Source organism: Lagenorhynchus albirostris, chromosome 13, assembly GCF_949774975.1.
Source record: "Lagenorhynchus albirostris chromosome 13, mLagAlb1.1, whole genome shotgun sequence".
Lineage (NCBI taxonomy): Eukaryota > Metazoa > Chordata > Mammalia > Artiodactyla > Delphinidae > Lagenorhynchus > Lagenorhynchus albirostris.
This window is the reverse complement of record NC_083107.1, coordinates 81,148,069-81,170,730: the sequence shown is the minus strand read 5'-3', so window position 1 is coordinate 81,170,730 and position 22,662 is coordinate 81,148,069. Positions and strand designations below refer to the sequence as shown.

At 48.7% G+C, this 22,662-nt stretch overlaps 1 protein-coding gene across 1 annotated transcript in view; it reads left to right on the top strand.

The window, feature by feature from the left end:
- The first annotated feature begins 725 nt into the window (after positions 1-725).
- GREB1 (growth regulating estrogen receptor binding 1) overlaps positions 726-22,662 on the top strand; it is an 82,203-nt gene continuing 60,266 nt past the window's right edge. Inside the window, exons 1-4 of the mRNA XM_060168549.1 lie at positions 726-772; positions 13,036-13,216; positions 18,085-18,204; positions 20,605-20,781. Of these exons, the coding sequence (XP_060024532.1) occupies positions 13,060-13,216; positions 18,085-18,204; positions 20,605-20,781 (454 nt within the window). The 5' untranslated portion in view covers positions 726-772; positions 13,036-13,059. The remainder of the gene's footprint in view (positions 773-13,035; positions 13,217-18,084; positions 18,205-20,604; positions 20,782-22,662) is intronic.

Here is a 22,662-nt window from a genome sequence, read left to right as displayed (position 1 = left end):
CAAGAGCTGGTGTTTTCATGATTTCCAGCATGGTAGAAATGACTTAAATACAATAAGTTTAAGAACTAGCCGCTGTGACTCTCAGGGGACTTCTCCTGGCCGGGTTGTGTTCCTTGCTATTCACAGAGGCAGTTGTTTGGAGGGCCACGTGCTTCTCGGGGTCAGTGCCACACCCGCGGTCCTCCCGTGGCTAAGCGGGCTGCCCGATTCCCATGGCAAAGCCCGTGCTCTTCCCTGACCCTTTGTTCTCTGCGCAGGAGGACACGGTTCCAGGCCAAGTACAAAACTTTCATGTTTGAAAAGACACGGTTTAACTGCTGGTGGTTAGACTGACAGATTGGTATGTACCTGCGTGGTGAGCACTTTGACCCAGTAAAACGCTTCAGCGCTAAGAAGATGGAAAACCATGGCATTTGCCATCTGACCCAGCAGGAGCCTGGGGCAGAGGGAGCTCAACTTGGAAAGTCTGCTGCTGGCTTTTTTTTTTTCCCCTCCTGGTTGTTGTCGTAGCCTCGGGAGCAGATACTGCCTTTGAAACCTTTCCCCTGGCTGGCTTGACTGCCTCTGCCGCCTCCCAGGGCAGGGGCCAGGGAGCCAGGGTGTCAGGCTGACCGAGCGCTTGGCACTGTTCTTGGGGGCATTAAGGGCTCCCTGCACGATCAGAGGCACAGCCCGGGAGGCAGGGGCTCAGCAAGCGCTCGCCCTTCGCTGGGCTCAGCCTGTTTCTGGCTGGTTGGTTTCTGGTTGCCTGAAATGACCAGCTTCTTGTAAGGTACGGTGTGTTCGATGTTGGGAGCGGAGCACCGCTTTGGGGGGTTGGAGAGGTTGGCGTTGGCGTTCTGGCTGATGATAGAGGTGGCACTGGCCCGTGTCAAGCGGAATAATGGCAAAGCATTTGCCTTTTCAGTAAGCCGAGTGAATCCACTTAATGAACTCATTTCCTGATTTTGCTGTTGAAAATGGTATCTAAAGGGGTTAGAACTAATTCGTTTTGCACAAGGCGGACACCAAGCAGAAGCGAGTCTAGTTGTAAATGATGTGCTAAGGAAATACTCTCTGGATCCTGCCTGGTGGGCTCAGGAGAGGTTTTTCCATAGTTTCTTCTTCCCTGAAAATCTTCCCTGGCTTTATTCAGAAGCTGCTTCTCTCCCATTCAGTTCTCCCTGCAACTGGGGGTGGGGACCTCGTGCTTGCTTTGTCGTTCCATTCCAGAGAGCTTAAGGGTGGTCCCAGAGGAAGGCGTCATCTGACCTTGTGTGGACAGATGTCTGGGTGGCATACGGTGCTCTGGCGGCCGAGACAGGACAGTCCCGGTTAGAGAGACAAGCAGATTAGATAGAAGTCAAGCCCTTAGCCCGGCTTTTCAGCTTTTCGTCATTAAACAGCACCTGTGGAGTTTATGAGTTCCTCCGGGGAAAATCTCAGAAATCTACATTAGAATGCTGTTTCCTGCCGGGAGGACCTCAAAGAGTTTGTAGGAGACCATCCTGCCTTCTGAATACGTTTATGGTCACATCATATATTCTTCCTCGTCTCCTAAAGCATCACAGCCATTCCTCATACGCGAGGGCCCACCGTGCCGCGGGAGGTACAGGAGGAGGTTGGAAATGCAGTCTTGAGAGGGCTTTGCTTTTGTTCTGTTTTCCGAAACTTTGGTCTCATAAGAAATAAATCACCATACTTGTGTGTCGGCGGAAGGATTCTTAACTTTTGCTGTAGGGATGTGGGAGAAGGAAGGAACAGGGGTTAGTGGCAGCTCAGATCTGAGCTGGAATTTGGGGCATTGGTGGTTACCTTCCGGGAGGCCCTGAGGTCAGCAGGGATTCCGGGGGAGGGCTGTCTCCGGAGAGGGTCAGGTGGGAGGGTCTGAGGACCACAGGTGTGTTTTGGATGTGATTCAGAATGGAGGCAGATGGCAGGGAGGGGAAGAGAGACCTGGCGGGGGCTGTGCATGGGTCTTCTCTTTCATGGACTTGAACTCCGGCTTTGACTCCAGGGCATGGACGCTTTCTTCTCTGCCCTCGGTCACCTCTCCAGGCGAGGCTGAGAGGAGACAGAGGACAAAGACAAGTGGGTACCAGCCCCATTTTGCACGTAGCTCAGCGGATGCTTGTGAGGGAACAGATAGATGGCAAGCCAGGGGATGGCTGGAGGGTCCTGAGCACCCGGCGCGCGGGGCGCCTCAGACCTCCCACGGCCCCTGTCCTTCTGCATTGCGATGGTGACACCCCGACTTCCTCCTCTTTCCAAAGCTCAGTCTCCCCTCTTCCTCAGCCTCCACGTGAGCCAGGCTTTGTGTCCTCCTTGAGTCTCAGTGCACTGCAATATTGTCCTATACTCCTTAGGAAGCCTAGGGAATCTCTCTCACAGTCTGATCCAGCCATCTTAAAGTCCTTGCCTGACTCTACAGGGTTAAATCTGAATGTGTGTTCACAGGGCTTAGTCTAGACTGACCCTCATCACCCTCCTATACCTGCCCCCCCCTGCCCCCTACCATGCTCCAGCATCTGGAAGGACCTGTGTTCCCCAATCACATGTGGGTGTCACCCCCCGGGTCAAGCCTGGGTGTGTTGCCCACCTCCTGCCCGAATGCCCTTTCTTATATTCAGCTGGCAAACCTGTGCTTATCCCCCAGATTCAGCTCTTCTGGGAGTTACCCTGAGATTGACTTGAGATAGAACCTTCCATGCCCATCTCTGTTTCCTTTGGAGCTGCCCTCTTGCCTAAATCCCTGCTAAGGCAACGGTCACACTGCCTTGTTTACCTGCACTTCCTCCCTACCTGTGAGTTTCTCCAGGTCAGGGACTCTGTGTCTTTCACTTTCACCCTTAGCTCCAAGTAGGAATGAAATATTACTGCCATGTCTCCAAATTAGACTATTTAAGCATTTAACTTTAGGGCAAAACCATGAATCTAAGAGGAAGGTTCACTGTTTCTCATGAAGCAGAGAACAGGCTCGGAGTTGTCGATGTGTGGCTTAGGACAGACCTAGCTGTATGAACTTGGTTCTGAGACCTTGAAGGCCTCCAGCTGTGTCTTCTCTTGGAGCCCGGGGTGGCCCGGGTGGAGGGCGAGCGGGGTCTCTGGCCGCCTGGGGTAATGAGCCAAGTCAATGGCTGATCCTTTGCCAGATCTGCTCCGAAGAAACTGTTCTGGGCTCCATGGGGATGAGTGAGCTTGGCGGCTTCATCCAGCAGTTCAGGCCCCCGAGGAGGGGGGGAAATGCAGACACACTCTGTGTGGCTTTAGGGGGAGAAGCCCGGAGCCCAGTGAGGTGTGTGCAGAGCGCTGGGGGTGGAAGCCATGAACGTTGGCCTCCGTGTGAGCGCAGGGAAGAACAGGCACAAACAGGGCCCGCGGGGTAGCAGAGTGTTCATGAGGAAAGAACAGAAGTGCACATCTTGAACTTCGATGCTCACGGGAAGGGCTCCCCTCTGACCCTGCTTGGGATGGAAAACAGGTGAGTTCAGGTAATACCTGGGGCAGGGAGGCATTAGCTAATACACTTTCTGGAACTGGAACAGCGATGGCATCCTGGGGTCCGAAATGAAAACCTCAGGTGCGTCTACTTGGTACACCTGGGGCTTCTGAGTCTCCGTGTGATGCTTTCACACAGGACCACGCTCCGTTTCTTTGCCGTCCTCACTATAACCTTGAACAGGTGGTCTCCCTCTCCCTTTCCGTCTCCCTCTGCCTCCTTTTAGGAGTTATTATCCGGGACCTGCAGTATTTCTGGGAAATAAAGAAGTGACTAGAATAGTTTCTGTTGTCAAGCGGCTTCAAGTCTTGAGAGAAAGGGGGATAAGCCGTGTGGAAATGCCATCTACTTGCATAGGCGCATTGCAATTGGTGTACCCCTAAAGGAAGCCAGTTTAATTATTGCTATCGGAGTACAGTGAGTCAAGTTAAGTCAAGATCTCTGGTTAGCATCTAGAAATTAGAATTAGGATCAGTTAATTCCAATTTAAGAGAGAAAACTAGAGTTTATTAACATCTACTATGTGCCAACAACTCTATATATGTTAGTTCACTTAGCCCTCATTACAACTCTGGGAGGTGGTTCGTATTATACTCATTTTACAAGTGAAGAAATGGAGGTTCAGAGAGGTTAGGTAACTTGCCCAAGGCCACACAGCTCAAAAGAAGCATAGTCATAAATGAAGCCCCTGGTGGCCTTATTCCAAAGTACATGCTTTTTACTACCCAGCAGGCAGATTATGAACGCTTTTGCATTTGAAAAAGTGTTTGAAGTTGGTGAAGTCCAACTTTCCTGAGGGGTTTATTATCTTATAACTCAAAGGGACCTGCAGGGTCCTCTCTGAGAGTCCTGCTGGTTTTGATCTAAGTCGACACCATGGCTGAGAAACCAAGAGCTTGCCCCCAGCACATCGCTGGCCTCAGTCTCCACACACAGAGGGACCCAGCCAACGATGTGCGCCTCTGGACGTCTGGAGGAAACGGGATGTGGGTGAGGATCCCTCTCCGGGTTAGCAGAGATCCCTCTGGGGGAGGGGGAGAGCCGGCTCTGTTGGGTGAGCAGCAGGGGGAGGTGGTAGCTTTATTTTTATGAGCAGAGTGGCCAGTGCGCAGCAGCCAGGGATACACAGAGCTGGGCGGCATCCTTCGGAAGCCAGTTCCAGCCATTCCAGGAACCAATAACTGTTGACAGATGCGAGCTCTGGGCTTAAGCAGAGGTGCCTGCTTACCTGACGGATAAAAGGCAAAGCTGAAAGGTGCTAGAAAGGAACAGGAAAATCTTTGTGGACCCGGAGTTTAGCTGGACACAGAGCTCTTCAGGGTTCCCACTGAGTGTCAGTGAGCTTTTTAAGTGAAACGGATTTTCTGTCTCTTGGGCAAAACTTTTGATATTCTTTTTTTTTTTTTTTTTTTTTGCCACACTGCGTGGCTTGTGGGATCTTAGCTCCCCGACCAGGGATGGAACCTGTGCCCCCTGCAGTGGAAGCACGGAGTCCTAACCACTGGACCGCCAGGGTATTCCCCAAAACTTTTGATAGTCTATTCTTTAAAAAAAAGAAAGAAAAAGGAAAAAGGTCACTTCAAGGAGAGGCCGGAACGAGAATGTTTTTCTTTGAAAGGGCTGGAGTCTGGTTTAATCCCTGCTTTAATCTCCAGGAAAGGGCCAGTTGGGCTGTTGGGGAGGCGGACACTGTCCAGGCCCCGGCGGGCCGGCCCGCTGATTATTTGTGTGTTCTGCCTGTCTCGTGAAGCAGCAGTGAGCCTGCTCGCCTTCCTCCCTCGGGGAGACCTGTCTTCACGTAGCATTTTTAGAACGCTCTTGGTTTTCTTTGTCTGGCTAGAAGTGTACCTTTTCTTTTTTGCCGTACGCGGGCCTCTCACTGTTGTGGCCTCTTCCGTTGCGGAGCACAGGCTCCGGACGCGCAGACTCAGCGGCCATGGCTCATGGGCCCAGCCACTCCGCGGCATGTGGGATCTTCCCGGACCCGGGCACGAACCCGCGTCCCCTGCATTGGCAGGCGGACCCCCAACCACTGCGCCACCAGGGAAGCCCTAGAAATGTACCTTTTTAAATGGGGCTTTTCATTTGCTGGTGCTGTGTTTTCTTGTCATGGCAGCCCCCCTCTTGGTAAAGTACCACTAAGGAAGAACCTAAGGCAGTCCTCTTCTAACCAAAAGTTTTGGCATGGCCGGACAAGTGAACACCGTTAAAAAAACAAAGACAAAAAACAAGAACTTTAAAAAATGCTCCCTTTTCTGAAGTCACCGACGTCATTGAAAGCAAAGATTCCCTTGCTTTGGGCCATTATTCGACATTCTAAAATTGTCCCAAATGTGAGACCTTGCACAAGTCACTTAATCTCATCCTGCCTCAGTTTCCTAATATATAAAATGAGAACCATGCTATGTGCATTTTAGGGCCATGGTGAAAATGAAATAAATGATAAATGTAAACTAAGAACGGTGTCTGCACAAAGTGGCCCTAGTAAGTGATGACTATTATTTTGATGATTATGTAAAACGTTCTTGGGGTTTCTGTTGCTAAAGGAAATAATAACGATGTGAAGACAATCGATGCTTTTAAACCCCAGACGCAGTCTCTTCACCTGCAAAATGAAGACAATAGTACTTTTGTCACAGAACTGCTGGTACAAAGGAGACACTAAACAAATATTGGTTTTCTTATTCTTTCATTCAAACTCGGGTCGCCCCTCGTATGTATGTATATATCTGGCTATTGATGCATAAATTGCATACATGGACCGCAGTATATCCTGTATATTATTTACATTATAAAACATACACTGAAAAATAATATAATGATTAGGCAAAATAGATATGAACAGAGGTTTTTATATTGTTTTTTTGTTCACTTTGGATGTAATGCTGTACTATGTATGTAAGTACTATAATGGGGACTTTATAAGGTCGGTCATGTGGTTCAGTGAGTATAGGTAGAACCTTCTCCTATGAATATGAACCTTCTCTCCTATGAATATGAACCTCCTATGAACCTTCTCCTATGAATAATTGCAGCATTAATTGCTGTGTAATAATTGCTGTGTAATAATTGCAGTCATAATAATTACTCCCAGAGTACCAGCGAGAACACTTAGCCTGGGAGGATGTCCAACTTTGGGTGTGTGTGCATGCTTTGTGTCGTGAGGCCGACCCTCCAGTGCCATCCTCTAGAAGTTTTGAGGAATACCATAGCATTCTGTAAAATTGGGAAATGTCTTGACGCGACTGGAAAAAAACACTAGAAGGTAATGGTAATACAAGTTTATAACCTTTAAACCGAGGATGTCTGAGATTTTTCAATTCTACTAGTTTAAACTTCTTAAATACTACTTGTCATGGAAGAGATTCTTGGAGATGGGCTTTTAATTCCAGACCAGGCACTAGCTGTGTGTCATTAGACAGGTCTCCCAACCTCCCTGAGCCTTAGTTTCTTCATCTGTAAAATAAGGATACAAGTAGGGAGAGAAATAATGATCAGAAAGGATTGTTGCTAGGATTAAATTCAGTGATGCTTGTGGAGATGCTTAGCAGGGTGGCCTGCCTTTGCTGTAGGTCTGTAGTTCACCAAGATCTTCAGTTGCTCTCCTACTGAGGTGCTGTGTGATGTCCATCATCCATTATAAAAATGGATATGCATAAAGCCTGCATTTCATTAAGTTTTAAAAATGTAACCTTCAGCTTTTAATAAACGTAAAAATGCATACAGTCTAAAAAGTTAAATGTTATAAGCTTTAAAATGAAAAACAGTGATCTCCTTCTCACCTATTTCCACTCCAATGCCTGCTACGTAGAGGCAACCATCTCTTAATTCTTTCTTTTCTTTAATTTTCTGGAATTTACCTCTTTATTTACAAGTAATAACTGATGTTGCACTTTCTTGATTATTCCGAGACCATCTTTTCATTCTTACCGTGGAATGAGAATTGAGGGTTCTCACACCTCTTTCCTCCTCCCCACCAAACGTGTGTGTATCCATCTTTTTCCTTTCCCCATCTTCCAAAATAGTTATAGGCACACCTTGGAGATATTTCAGGTTCAGTTCCAGGCCACTGCAATAAAGTGAATCACATGAATTTTTGGTTTCTTAGTGCATATAAAAGTTATGTTTATACTGTAGTCTATTAAGTGTGCAATAGCATTTTGTTTAAAAAATGTATGTATCCCAATTAAAAAGTACTTTATTGCTAAAAAATGAGAACCATCATCTGAGCCTTCGGTGAGTCAAAATCTTTTTGCTGGCGGAGGGTTGGAAATATTGTGAGAATTACCAAAATGTGACACAGAGACAGGAAGTGAGCAAATGCTGTTTTTATTTTTATTTCTTTATTGAAGTATAGTTAATGTACAGTGTTGTTTCAAGTGTACAGCAAAGTGATTCAGTTATACATATTTATATATATATCTATTCTTTTCAGATTCTTTTCCATCATAGGTTATTATGAGATATTGACTAGAGTTCCCTGTGCTCTGCAGTAGGTCCTTATTATTTGTCTCTTTTATATACAGTAGTGTGTGTATGTTAATCCCAAGCTCCTAATTTATCTCCACCAGGCCTCCTGCCTCTGGGTCTTCCCTCCAATTTTGTTCCAAACATCCCTGTCCAGCTGACCTGCTTAAAATATCACCTTTAGCAACATAAATCCCTAGTTCTGAAGCTTCAGGGCTGTTGCCTCCTAAAACAATGTCTAATTTTTACCCTCAGTTTTCGTTTTTTTCCTGTCGTGGTGCCACCTTTACTACTCATCAAATGCACTTATTTTCTTTTTCTAGAGCATGTGTATATTCGTGGAGCTTTCTTGCCTGTGTACCCTCCTGTTTCTTTCCCAAATGCTAGTCCCAATTTTTGGCCAAAAATATCCTACTCTTCCTTTTTGGCCCACTTTGGGTACCAGCCCCTTTGGACCGCCTGAGTTCTCACTGATTCTCCCCAAGACCCCTGCCCCCACCTTACGTTGTAGGAATTATGGACTATAGCACTTTTTTGTCCCTTGTCACTTATGATTTGAAGTTCTTATCTTTTCACACCTGTTCAGATTTAGCTAGAAATGAATGGTCGTGCACTGACTACCAGGTGCTCTGCTAGGCACTTTCACACTCTGTGTCTTCTGCTCACTGTGATGACCAGTGAGTCCTTCAAAGAGCCCATTTTACAGATGAGAATACCGAGGCCCGGTGAGCCACACATGCTCTCTCCGTCTACTATACCAGGCTCCTGTGCATTAAGGTGAAGGCCGTGGTCTGACCGTCGTCGCTGTGGTGATGGGCACTGCTCCAGATTCTGTGGTTGAAGAGCGTCACACACCAGCATTGGGAGGGGCTGGGCCAGGCCTTGGAAGGCAGGCAGCAGAGTGTGACGTGTCAGGGCGGGAAAGGAATCCCCGCAGTTTGCAGACTTGAGTAACTGCAGCAGGAGATGAGCAAAGGGGCTGAACCCAGGGAGCGAGTGGCAGAACCCAGTCCCGGGAGGTCACAGGTGTCACCCTGGATCCACGAGGCTTTGGGGAGGAGTTTGGCTTTGGTGTTTTGACCCTGAGCGAGGCTGTCCTCTCTCTGGCTCTTTAGTTCCCCATGTGACAGTTGTGGGATCCTAGCACGCCAGCGGGCCTCCATCTCAGTCTGCTCTGTCTGCCCTCTGAGCCCTGACTCCTCCCTGGCAGGTGGTCTTGTCAGTGAGCTGGAGCACTGCCAGGTGTAGGTAGGAATTTTCCACACCATTTGATTGTGGTCCAGTAGGACTAACAAAAAGGGCCAGAGCATTGTCGTACGATTCTCAGTTTCCTTCCCCATCTCCAGTTACCAGCATTTACTCAGGATTTCAAATGCCTCATTAGATCGGGAGTGGGGTCATTGTCTCTCTCACTTTTTGCTTCTAGACATTAAAGCTTTGATGTTTGCTTAAGGTTGTAAAATACAATTTCCATTTTTTTTGTTGTTTTTTTTTTGCGGTACGCGGGCCTCTCACTGCTGTGGCCTCTCCCGTCGCGGAGCACAGGCTCCGGACGCGCAGGCTCGGCGGCCATGGCTCACGGGCCCAGCCACTCCGCGGCATGTGGGATCTTCCCGGACCAGGGCTCGAACCCGTGTCCCCTGCATCGGCGGGCAGACTCTCAACCACTGCGCCACCAGGGAAGCCCACAATTTCCATTTTTTTGAGTGTGAGCGCTCTTCTGTCTATGCCCTTGTCCCTTTTGTGTTTCTCCTTCCCTCCTTCCCTCTTTCCCTCCCCTTCCCCTCTCCTCCCCCCACCCCCAATTCTATTTTCTTCCAAGAGTTCTTTCAGGTTACTTATCATCTCTGAGACTTGGATTTGCCATCTTTATGATGGGCTTCGTAATATCCCCCACACGGCTACCAAGTGTATTGAGCAGGGGGCCTGGCACACGGGAGCCGGACAATATTAGTTTTCTTTCGTCCTCTTTCCTGCTCTGTCCACACCAGGCATTGCTCTGCCTTAACCGCTGGAGCCCTCTGGGCTCAGGGTGCCAATCCGCTGCCAGGTGAGCGGCCCAGGACCTTGGGAAGGGAGGGTCTGGATGCCCCGAGCATTTCTGTCAGCCGTTGAGCATCGTTCTGCAGGGGCTCCAGGTAAAATGGGCCAGAAGTAGAGCTGCTTTCTGTGCGCGTTAAGCTCTTCAGACAAAGATCTATAGAAACAGGAGGCATTCGTGATGTTATTAATTGGCGGCAGCTTTCCATGGACCACCCCGAATGGAAACAGACACAGGCGTCCCCACATGTGGCCCGTAATCCCTCATTTACGTACCGAAGGAGGCTGCGGGTCAAGAGAAAAGGCAGAGGGCCTGGGAGCCTCTTCTGACTCAGGCTATTAGGTGGCTCCAACCGCTCCCCTCTCTCTTTCAGGAGCGCTTTCTTTTTGTTCGCGCTAATTCCTGAAGCAATCCTCCCACCAGCTCATTTCCCCAGGCTGTAAGCAGGGGCTGACCGAGGGGAGGCCCTGTGCTCGGGAATTATTGCCCCAAGCAGGAAGTGTTTAATGGTTTCCATTTACTTTTAGTTGGAAGAAGGAAGCCTGAACCTTTCTTACAACAGAGGCAGAAAATCAACCTGACAACACCCCCATTTTACCCTCAGGAGGGAAACCAGAGCTCCTCAGGGCACCAACGGTCCCATCTTGAAATTGCTTAGCCACCTACGGAACAAGAACAAGGGGAATTTCTTATATACGTCTTAAGTCAGAGTGATGTGTAAGGAGGTGCCTGGAATGTGAAGCCAGTCTCACAACTTGTGTGACCGAGTGTGTGTCACCGTAACGAAGCAGGAAGCCAGTGTCCTGTGGTCACGTCGGGGATGGCATCTGTGCTATTTTTTTTTTTTTTTTTTTTTTGGCTGCACTGTGCAACTTGCGGGATCTTAGTTCCCCGACCAGGGATTGAACCTGGGCCCTCTGCAGTGGAAGCGTGGAGTCCTAACCTCTGGACCACCAGGGAATTCCCCACCTTGTTCTATTTTGAAGTCAAATGGCACTTTGGACATTAGTAGTAGAGGAGACATGAAATATATGAGGATGTAGAAAAGTTGAATAGTCTACTTTCATACCTTGAAGAGAGTTTAATCTTTTCTCATATGACAGCATATTTGTAAAAAGCCATCTGGCACCTGTCAAAAAGAAACCCTTAACAAATTGTAAAAGTCGAGTTTTTAAAGGCCACAGTCCTGATTATCCAATAAAAATTAGAAATAAATAATATAAGGCTAACCTCCCAAATTCAGACTATTTAGAAATTAAACCTACATTCCTGGATAATTATAGGATCAAAAAGGGACTCAAAAGGGAGATCATAAACTGTCTAAAGGGGAACACTTTACGCTAAACCTAGGGGCCACAGCACAAGAGGCACCCAGAGGAAAATGTATAGCCCTAAATATCTTCCTTATCAAAGCAGTAAGATGGAAAATAAAGATGATGATGAAGGAGTCATTTTTAGACGTTTGGTAAAAGTACAGCAAATTAAACCAAAAGGAAAGACAAAAAGGGAGATCTAAACCAAAAACGAAATGAAATAGAAACTAAACAGAAAACGTTAGGAAGGAATATACATTTAAATGCCCGTTCTTAGGAAGCACTAAATATAGGGGTTTAACCGTATGTCTGATCCCAGAGAAATGTCTTAGCAAATACCTGAACCTTCACTCAATGGAATGCGATGCAGCCATTAAACTGCTTCTAACAGCATTTGTAAGAGGTTTGGATGAAATGTTTATGTCAGATGAAAAGAGCAGAATCAAAAATTGTATCATAAAGGGATTATTACCATGTGGATACAGTCTCCCAGCTCTCTCCTGTGCCCCAGAGAATTAAGTCTGGAAAGAATGCATCAAAGTATCAGAGAGAATGGAGTATTGACGCGTGCTTAATACAGAGGAATGGTAAAGACGTTGCTCTAACGGAAGGAAGGAGCACATACTGTATGATTCTGTTAATATGTCTAATAGACATAACGTAAATTAGTGGCTGCCTATGGCTGGAGGATTGGGGACTTAGGGGTGACAGCCAAAGGGTATGAGATTTCTTTCGGGGGTGATGACGGTGTTCTAAAATCAATTGTGTGATGGTTGTGCCACATGGGAATATATTGAAAACCATTGAGTTGTACCTTTTTTTAAAAAATTGAGGCATCGTTGATTTACCATGTATTAGTTTCTGGTGTACAGCAAAGTGATTCAGTTATACATATATATCTTCTTTTTTGTATTCTTTTCCATTATAGGTTATTACAAGATATAGAATATAGTTCCCTGTGCTATACCGTAGGACCTTGTTGTTTATCTCTTTTACATACAGCGGATGAATGGGGTGTTATGTGAATTAGACCTTAAGCTGCTACCAAAAAAAAAAAAAATCACAGTGTTTATCTTGGGGGATGGACATAGTGATTTTCCTCCTGCTTTTCCACCCTCTTGTGTAATTTCCAGATTTCCAGATGTAATTCTGCATCACTTGTCTAGTGGAAACATAATAAACTAAAAACATTTTAGAGGAAGTGTTCATAATTGGCCTTTTAGCAGAGGAGGCAATGAGGGGAAATCTGCTTGCTAGCCTTCCTCCTCAGAGGGTGAGGGGAGGCCGAGTCCCGTAATCCTGAAACTGGGGACTGGTGGTCATGGGTCGCTGCATTGTCAGCCGCCGTCACACACATAAAGTGGCACAGGGCTATTCTTCTTCAAGTCAGGGAAAAGAAAGCGTCATTTGTCTGGGGTCTCTCAAAAGCAGGATCACCACTCAGGGAAAAGCTGGGGGTCTGTGAAACCTGCAGATGACTAAGCCAGTTTCTAGTAAGATCTCCTAAGAGGTGTCAGACTCTGCTCTCTGAGTGCTAAATTAGAGAAAGCTGTTACTTATATAACTTCCTGTAATTGCCCGGCAGTAGCCGTAGCTGAGAGCCGTCTGCTCCTCCTTTTGGCTAAACCGGGGATACGCGGCCCTCTCCCCTCCTTGCAGCGGGGATCCTTTCTACCTTTGGGCTTCACGCTCGGGGTCGGGCTTTTTAACTGAAACTGAAATGCCATTTTAAACAGAAGACTGCTTCGTCTCTCTTGGAGATGGGAAACTCGTACGCTGGACAGCTGAAGACGACGCGGTTTGAGGAGGTCCTGCACAACTCCATCGAGGCCTCTCTGCGCTCCAACAGCCTGGTACCCAGGCCCGTCTTCTCCCAGTTGTACCTGGAAGCGGAGCAGCAGCTTTCCGCCCTAGAAGGTAGGAGATGCGTCCTTGCCTTTCTTTTACCGTGTGTGAGAATGTTAGCAGTGGAACTGGAAACTTTCCTCTTCTGAGGAAACTGTAGAAACCGTTAGGTCTGGAGGAACAGAATTATTAGAAAAGAGAAAGGTGCACGTGCATCCCATCCTTACTTGGCTAAAACTAAGGTAAGTTTCAGCCATAAAGTTGCAAGGAATAAAATGGTTCATTGGACTAGGAGGAGAAAGAAAGCCATGCCAGCCTGTTCTGAATTGGTTGTTACTTATACTCTTATTAAAAGGTTTGATGGCTCACTTGGATAAGTAAGACATTTTAACATGCTTTTGACCCTCAGTTATATATTTTTTCTTTTTTTTTTTTTTTTTTTGGCGGTACGCGGGCCTCTCACTGTTGTGGCCTCTCCCGTTGCGGAGCACAGGCTCCGGACGCGCAGGCTCAGCGGCCGTGGCTCACGGGCCCAGCCGCTCCGCGGCATGTGGGATCTTCCCGGACCGGGGCACGAACCCGTGTCCCCTGCATCGGCAGGCGGACTCTCAACCACTGCGCCACCAGGGAAGCCCGTGGCCATATCTTTGCAAGGGAGTGTAGTTTTTCTTTGTGATAGCAGTTACAAGAGCCCTCTAGAAACTGTTAAAAACCAAGAACAAACCCTTATAGATTTAACGTGTGCCAGGAATAAATTATCTTCAGGCATGGGGTTAAGTTTAGGGTTTACTTAATTATCCAGAGAATAAACTGGTTGTATTTTTCAATCTTTCGTTTGTTTGTTTTGTAGTCGTGTATTTTCATGTCAAAAGTAACCCACAGCAATCCAAAGTATGAGAGTTATTGCTAAAGGAAGTTCTTTTTGTCACTTTTTCTTTCACGTGAAGTTACCTGCACGCTTCTCTTAGCTTTTGAAGTGAAAGAGGGCTCTGGTTTAAAACAAAAGTTAACAAATTAACGAAGCATGCAGTATGCCGGGTCCTGTCTTGGGGTGATCACGACATGTGTGTGTGTGTGTGTGTGCAGGGTGAGGATGGTGGGCTGGGGACGGTTGCACATAAGGGAAAATGAGGCTCAGAGGTCCTCGTGTGATATCTGAAAGTCCCTTTTTCTAGCAGGGAGGCATTTCTCGTGTCACTATTTAAAATGTCCTTACAAAATTAACCTTGCAAATAGCAATCGCTAAGGACCTAAAGGAACTGGATCTGGGTCTGGGAGAAAGTAGATTGTGATCAAAAGCACGCATTAGGAAGCCCGAGAATTCTCTGGTATTCAAGTCGAAAGTATCAAGGTTTTCCGGCACAGGAAGCATTACTGTGACCTTGGGGGCATTTGAGAAATTACTGGGGGATCTCTTGTAGATTGTGTGTTTTCAGCTAGCTGAAAGACTTCTGTGAAATATATATTAAATGCTCATCCTAACTTCTTGTAGTATTGAAAGGCTTTGCTGCTAATGATAAGTGAACAATCTAATGATAGATAATTTAGTACATTCGAATGGCACCTTAAAATCAACAAAGTGCTTCTACCTCCACCAGTAATTAAATCCCATGATTTGGAAAGATGGAAGATGGATTTGACGTTTTGAAGGATGTTGACAGGTGGGGAGAAAGCCCTGGAGTTTCCTGGGGTTGAAGCTTTTCCTGGGGTTGAAGCTCCATAGACAACCTTTGCTGGCCTCTGAACGGGAGGCTGCATCCCGAACATTGCCTCCTTGGGATGCCCTCATCTGCCCTCATCATGTGTTGCTTTCCAGGGACAGCTTAGAGGCTTGCGCGGCCCGGGCCCCCCATGTTGAGTGCCGCAGGCTCCCTGCCAGCTGGCAGCCGGCTTGGTCGGCCCCTCATGTTGGTATGAAAACCAGAGCCGGCCCTCTCTGTGATTTTCCCATCTGTCTGGCAAACAGTGTAGAGGAATCCTCCGAGATTTTGTTTCTCTAGTACTGGGAGGATGGAGGAGGCGGTTGGTGAAAAGGGGGAGACTCTTGTCGATTTGCTAAATGTCGCCATCAACCAAGCACTGGGCTTGAGCCCCTGGTTTCTGCATCATAGAACGTGGTGCAGAGGGCTTGTTTTGTCAGTCTGTCTCTCTGTCAGGTCTCTTATCTTAACTGCTGTCCTTCCTCAGACAGCAACATTAAGGATGCTTTTAATGACCAGGGTGCTGGTACCCCCAAACACCCCTTGATCTGTTAACATTTTCTGTATTTGTGAGGGCGATTCAGAGGGCCCTTGTTACTTTGTTCTACGAATTAGGGGTATTACCCCCTCCTTCTAGGGGAGAAATCTTTTACGTATTATTTGTTTTTTAAAGGAAGGCCAACCAAACAAAACAAATACGACCCCAGTATTTGGGGATAAGTATTTATTTATTAAACAAGATGCAGGTACATTCCTGTAATCCTACCCACTCAGAATGTCATACGGTTTCTTCTCATGGAAAGAAAACAAAATTTACTCTAATCATTAAAACACATGCCCTCGTCCTCTATGGGGTGCAGTGCAGCCGTGGAACCCCTGGATTCCTGTGGTTGAGTTTTAAGGTCCTGAGCTCCCAATCCAGTTGGTTTTGTCTAAGGCCATTTTAAAGCTCTCATCCTGCCAGGAGACCTTGGTAAACAGTCTGGTTTAGTCTGGCCCCGGTTAGGAAGTCTCCTTGGGCTTGTTGCTGGCTGAAGGATTGCATCAAAGACCCTGGAATGTCTGATGTAGACCTTTGACCTTTAATCCTGCTTTCTTAGCAGCGACGGGATTTTGAGCCCTTTCTTTGACTTGCAGAGGCTTAAGACCCTCTCCTTTCATTCTCTCGGACAGTCTGGATTCCTGTTCTTTTCGGTGGAGCAGGGTAACGTGCAGACATTCCTGTGTGTGCCCTCAGAGCGCCGAAGTCCCCGGCTTTCTCTCCCCTTTTCACTCTAACTGTTGGTGCTTTGCTGTACCCCCACCCCTCCCCCGAGCCCCTGGAGCTGAGTCTCTGGCTTACAGACTAGTCTTGATTTTGCAGACAGCCTTCTAAGCCACCTACTCCATAGACGGCCGAAGGATGGCTTGGGCCCCTGTGAGGACCCGAGCGGCATGGCTGGCACCTGGGGTCTGGGCGTGACTCCACCTCCTGCTGAAACCGTCCCTGCCTGCATTTAACGGCAGGAAGGAAGCGGCTGAAGGAGGCTCTGCATTTTACCCCTCCAACGCCCTTTTGCGTTTTTCCCGGGTAAGCTTTTCACAGTCTCCCCGCCACCTCTGTGTCCTCTCGTCCTGGAGGGATGGAGACACTAGGAATTCTTGCTCACTTCCTGCCGTGACCTTCCCAAGGTCGTGGGCCTGGGCCGGCCTAAGATGTTAGTTTCTTCTGCCTCTCGTCCTTCCGGCACCTTTCAAATGGTGACCACCCTGAGGTTATGCTCCCAGCACCCTGTACTGATTAAATCACACCTGGAATGTTCTGTGCAACTCTGAGAGCCACATATCCCCACATAGACTGTCACAGCTCAAAGTGACCTTCTGTGACCCCCGCATTTTAAAGATGCAAGATCTGACGCACAGAGAGGTTGAGTAACTTTCCTGTGGCCCCACAGGCAATGGCAGACCCAAGGACTAAAACTCGAGTTCCCAGATTTCTAGTCGATCTTTTTCTGCTGCGCACAATTTCATCGTTAACCTAAAGCCACGTAACCCACTGGATGGATGGAGAGTGTGAGAGCCAGCTAAGATGAGAGTAGGATTGGCAGCAAAGGGGTCAGCACTAGAGGAGGATACGGAGAAACCAAAAAGGAAGAAGCAACTGTCTCCCGGCCTAGGGTATCTAAGGATGCTTGTAACGACCCTATTCCACGAGGAAATCTGGATCCTATTTCTTAAATGACATTTAAAGATAGAAGGATTTCTTTACCCAAAGAAGTTAAAAGAAGTTAGAAGGAGTTTGTAAATTCATTGATGTGAAACCCTCTTTCTTTAGCAGGCTGGGTAAATAAGGTATAACTGTGTGTGCTCAGACCAGTTGGGAAGTAGTTTCCTGCACGAGGCATTCTGCTAGGTGCCTGGGTTACAGAATACGGGCTGGGCCCACACTCTCCAGGAACCGAGAGCCTGTGGGGAAGACCAGCTCTTTCATTGCTGTGATGAAGCTCACACACAGGGGGAGTGGGATTTTCCTGGCCAATTCCTGGCTCTCCTGGCTCTCCTGGCCGTTTCCACACTTGCCATTACTCCTAAAATACTATTTCACTTAAAAAAAGTTTCTTAAAGTCACTTGGCCTGTTCTGGGATGGCTTCTTTTGGTGAGTGGGGTAAATTCGGGTGTTCGCATTTCTGGTTTGTATACATCCAGTCTTCCCTTGGGGATAAATAAATGTAAAGGTTGTTCACACCGGACTTTGGGTTCTAAAGCAAGCGATGCAGTTAGTGGCAAGAATGGCAGCTTGGGTGTTGGGTATAACTGGGAACGTACTGGCTGTGCTGCTTAACGGTTTGTTGAATCACTGGGTCTCTCTGAACCTCAGTTTCCTTAGCTGTAAAATGGTCCTTATGTTACACCGTGGTTCCTCCCACACAGATGTTTTTGGAGAGCCTGCCGTGTGCAGGCTGCATGCTCAGTCCTTGTCAACAGCTATGTCCGTGCTGAGCTCTGCTGCTCGTGCACACGTGTGTGGCTCTGGGGGCTGGGAGGTGACGTGGACCTGCGTTTGAAGTCACAAGGCCAGGCTTGGAGCCAGAGTCTGTGACCTTGGGAAGGACTTCCGGCCTGAGTGAGTCTTGGCCTTCACCGCGAGTAAAGGAGGGTGATAATACCCTCCTTAAATCGTGTGTCTGTGAGGCCTGGTTAATTACTAGCTGCCGAGACCTGCTGTGGACTTACTCATTGCTCTCCTTTCCCACGTCTAGGTGGAAGCCGAGTGGAAAATGAGGAAGAGGAAGAGGAAGGCGAAGGGGGGCTGGAACAGAACTGTCCCCCAAACCCCTACCAGATGCACCCCCCGCCCGAAGGAAGTTGCACCACGGACGGTGAGATGCCCGCCGGGCTGCGTGCTGAGGGGCCCCGAGGTGTGACCGTGCCCGCGTCGCCAGCAGGCCGTGGCCCGGCGGGCCCCCGCGTCCCGGCGGCACTGGCTATGCCACGTGGGGCCCTGTCACTCTTCGGACAGCCCCACCGTTACAAACGCATTCCGATCCAAAAGTTAATTTTTCTCCATCGGCCGTTTAAAAACCAGAATATCCCAGCTGAGGTCAGCGTCCACGTGTATTTATATCAGCACTGATGAGTAGGCGTCATCTTTCACATCTGTGGCTGCTTTACCGTTGAAAAAGCAGATCTATCAATACGTTATCTCAGGAACTCTGCACCGTCAGTGAGGTTATCCTCATTTTGCTGTTGAGGAGCGAGGCTTGGAGATGCCGGGCGCGGTGGCACCTTTGTTCAGGGATGGGAGCCTGTGCTCTGCGCTTGAGGGTCTTGGAGTGCACTTCTGGTCTGCTGCTCCCCCGCCTGGCAAAGTCACTGAGCGGTTGGAAGTTCACCTGACCTGTCACCATACCAGTCAAGGGGTGTCACTACTTAGTTGGTCAGTTAATTGAGTAAAATAAGTATTGAGGCCCTGCTCTGAAAATATGGAGATAAAAGGTCCAAGAGCTCCCAGTGTAGCAAAGCTATGTGAGCAGACCCTCTGCATGCAGTGTAGAAAGTGCTGGGAGGTTGGGGTGGTCTGGGCCAGCAGGGGTCCGTGGGAGCACGGGAGATGCTTCTGGTGCTGGTAGAGCGTTTGGGGAAAGGCCTCCTGGAGGAGCTGGCCCTTCCTATGGGTTTTGGAGTGTCAGCAGGAGTTAGCCAGGAGACCGAGAGGGCTGGGGGAGAGGGATATTCCCGACAGGAACAGCAGGTGCAAAGGCTTAGAGGAGGGGGAACACGGCCCATCTGGGGAACTGCTACTAGTTTATGTAGGTAGGGGCCTGAGGGGTGGCCAGGCAGGGCTTGGATGAGTGATGAGACCGGCCGTGGAGGCCCCATGCGCCCTGCCTGGGGGCCTGGACTTGGCCTTGTGCGCGATGGCCGGCAGGGGAGGGAGCCAGCCCTCCCTGGGGCTGCTCTTCCAGGAAAAGGGCAACAGATACAGTAGCTCTTTGTGATACAGGACTTCTAGTGTCCAAGAGCTAAAAGGCCGCCTAATTAAATAAGAGAATGGCAAACTCTCCGGTGGTCACCACCATGATTTTCAAAGAACTTCCAGGTGGGCACAGTGAACATGGACTGCCCACGACCTTTTTTCCTCCAGCTCTTCAGAAGGAAGCGGCTGCTGTGCAGAATGGGAGGGGCCTGGGTCATGGAGGTAAAGACCTGCTGGGCCCTTGACCTCACCTGTGGGAACTGGTTTGACGTCCCCAAGACAACGCAGGGGGGCCGCCCCAAGCTCCATCCTGACCCCCCTCCCAGCAGCTTTGAGCAGATGACTTGACCTCTCAAATGACAAGTTTCCAGGACTTCTCCCACCTGGTGCTGTACACAGTGGGTGCCTCTTACTGCTTCGCCCAGGGGCAGATGCGAGAACTCGGAACTAGTGCCTTGTGAATGGTAAAGCAGGTACACCAGAGGAGAGGCTTCTTAAAGTACCACAGAGTTTGCAGGGAAGGCCTTGGGGTCATCAGGGTTCACGTTAACTCTCATCGTCCCTGTCGATAACTAAAGATGGAACAGCCACAGGGCATCCGGCTCCGCGTGCCTTCAGGGAGGGAGATTCCCAGAAAGGGCCCCTCCAAATAGATCTCAGCTGTTTCCCTCTTCTCCATTTTTTTCCTAAATATCTTTGGACACTTAAGTTTTAAATAGGAAACATATTTTAAAGCTCTGAAATATGAAAGGTTCGTGTGTATAGAGTGAAAGTCTCCCTCTGCTGATGAGGCCCCTGTGAGGCCACCAGCGTCTCCCGGTCCTCAGCCCGTATTCCTGCCACGTGCCCCTGCCTCGTACACATAAAATATAGGGTGGAGAAGACATCAACTCACTCACAGTCCCGTACGGATTTATCTTGTCTACGTTTTAATTTACCGTCACTGGTCTACCCTTCTTTCCTGCTGGGCTTCATTTTACATGAATGTGTGTTATACGGTGACACCGATAGTCAGAAAAGCAGCATGTGGCTAAGTGTCATGAGTAATGAATTAATTTAATTTTTTAAATTTTTTATTCTTCCTAATCACTTTATTGTTGTGAATGGTTGTAACTGGCAAGTGAAAAGCGTGTAAGGGTAATGTACTTAATAGTGTTCTCAGGATTAATTTGCAAGTCAGCCGGGTCCAGCGGCACGGTGGTCGCCGACGAGACCAAACTGTTGTCACCCCTTTGCCTGCGTGGATCCTGGCTCCGTGGGAGCCACTCGCTGGGCAGTGTGTGAGCCTGTCCGTCCCTCCTAGGGTTCTGCCAGGCAGGGAAGGACCTGCGTCTCGTCTCCATCTCCAGCGAGCCCATCGATGTCCCCGCGGGCTTCCTCCTGGTGGGCGCCAAGTCCCCCAGCCTGCCGGACCATCTCCTGGTGTGTGCCGTTGACAAGAGGTTCTTGCCGGATGACGATGGACACAACGCCCTTCTTGGTAAGTTGCTCCTCTGCTCTTCTCTGCGGCTCCGGCCGCCTGGCGGGTGGGCACAAGGAGAGCTGTTGGTCCCCTTGGGGGACAGGCCACCTTTGAGCCTCTTCATCAGCATGTCACACAGCCCTGTTTATTCATCACTCTGGGCTATTTCTTTGTGGAATGGAATGCAAAGGAGAGTTACTTTTAAAACCTGACTACCTTCCTGTAGAAAACCCATCAGCACTCATTCTTCTTGTACACGTATTCGTCAGACCTTTCCAAAGTGCCTACTGTGTCAGAATTGCGATCCAAACCCTGTCCTAGATGCTCTTGGAAGCCAGCAGACACGAGGCAGGGTGAGAAGAAGGCCGAGCGCGTGGCCCTGCCTCCTGGACGGTCACGTCCTGAGGGACGCCCGGGCACCCTCTACCGTTCTCTCCTTCGCTCTACCCTTCACCAGCCCGTCATTCTTATCCTGGCTTAACAGGTGTGCTTGGACCTGTTAATGCACTTGCCCAAGGGCGCACAAGTAAAGGAACAGAGTCAGGATTCAAACTCAGGTCTTCCTGGTTCCAGATGGTACCCTCTAACTACCACACCCCACCCCGTACCTGGTCGAGGTCAGCCTAGGGAAGCCGTGGCTTTGATCTTTGGAACCATCGCTGGCCCAGAGGGTCCCAGCTGCAGTGCAGAGTCGAGACCAAGCCTTATGAAGCCCGGCTCCCCTTTGCTCGGACTTCTGTTGAGCTCCTTCTGTGTGCCTGGCCCTGTGCTCAGCTCACTCCCCCATTAGTGGAGCAAAATCAGGGGAGACGTGAGGTTTGGACCGAGAGCCCAGCAAGCTGGCTTCCCCTGCTCCCCAGTTCCTTCTGCGCTTCCCACGTGTACAAACATTTAAACCTCACTTTTGTGCTTGATACGGCCCCCCAAAGCTGGGTGGGTAAACGCACCGCAGTGGATATTTATTGAGGAGGTATTATGTCTGAAGCTCTGTGCAAAGGACCAGAGGGTGGAGGTGGGGAGGGGAGAGTGAGGATCGACCCAGAGAAGAAACAGAAGTGGTTCCTGCCACGAGGGCCGCAGGGACACAGTGGTGTGTAAACTCTGAAACACAGCAGACGAACGCTCACTGGAGGGATGGACATGGCTCTGGGGCAAGGACCAGGGGGAGAAAAAGTTGTGGCCAGTACTCCCTTAAGGCAGGTCCATGGGCTTATCGTAACTGGTTTTTGTTTTTTTAAAATTTTTATTGGAGTATAGTTGATTTACAATGTTGTATTAGTTTCAGGTGTACAGCAGAGTGAATCAGTTATATACATATATCCACTCTTTTTTGTGTGTGTTTTAGATTCTTAAGGTGGGGGAGGGGTAAATTGGGAGATTGGGACTGACATATACACACTACCACATATAAAATAGATAACTAATAAGGACCTGCTGTATAGCACAGGGAACTCTACTCAGTACTCTGAAATGGCCTGTATCGTAACTGGTTTGTTTCTTTTTTAAATTGGAGTATAATCGCTTTACAATGTTGCGTTAGTTCCTGCTGTACAATGAAGTGAATCAGCTCTATGTGTATATATATCCCCTCCCTCTGGGACCTCCCCCCCCCCGGCCCATCCCACCCAGCTAGGTCATCACAGAGCACCGAGCTGAACTCCCTGTGCCCTACAGCAGCTTCCCACTAGCTATATACCCTACCATGTGTAAAACAGATATCGTAACTAGTTTTTGAAAGCAAGAATAATCCAGAAAATTCACTCTACCAAGGAAGCTCACGGAGTCATTGCGTCTCAGATTCAGTTTGCTTATTGAGGCCGCTTAGGACAAAATGAGTGGGGAAGATGGCCTGGTGACTTGGTTCGTGTTTGATCTGGCCACGGCTGGGGGTTTGCCTGA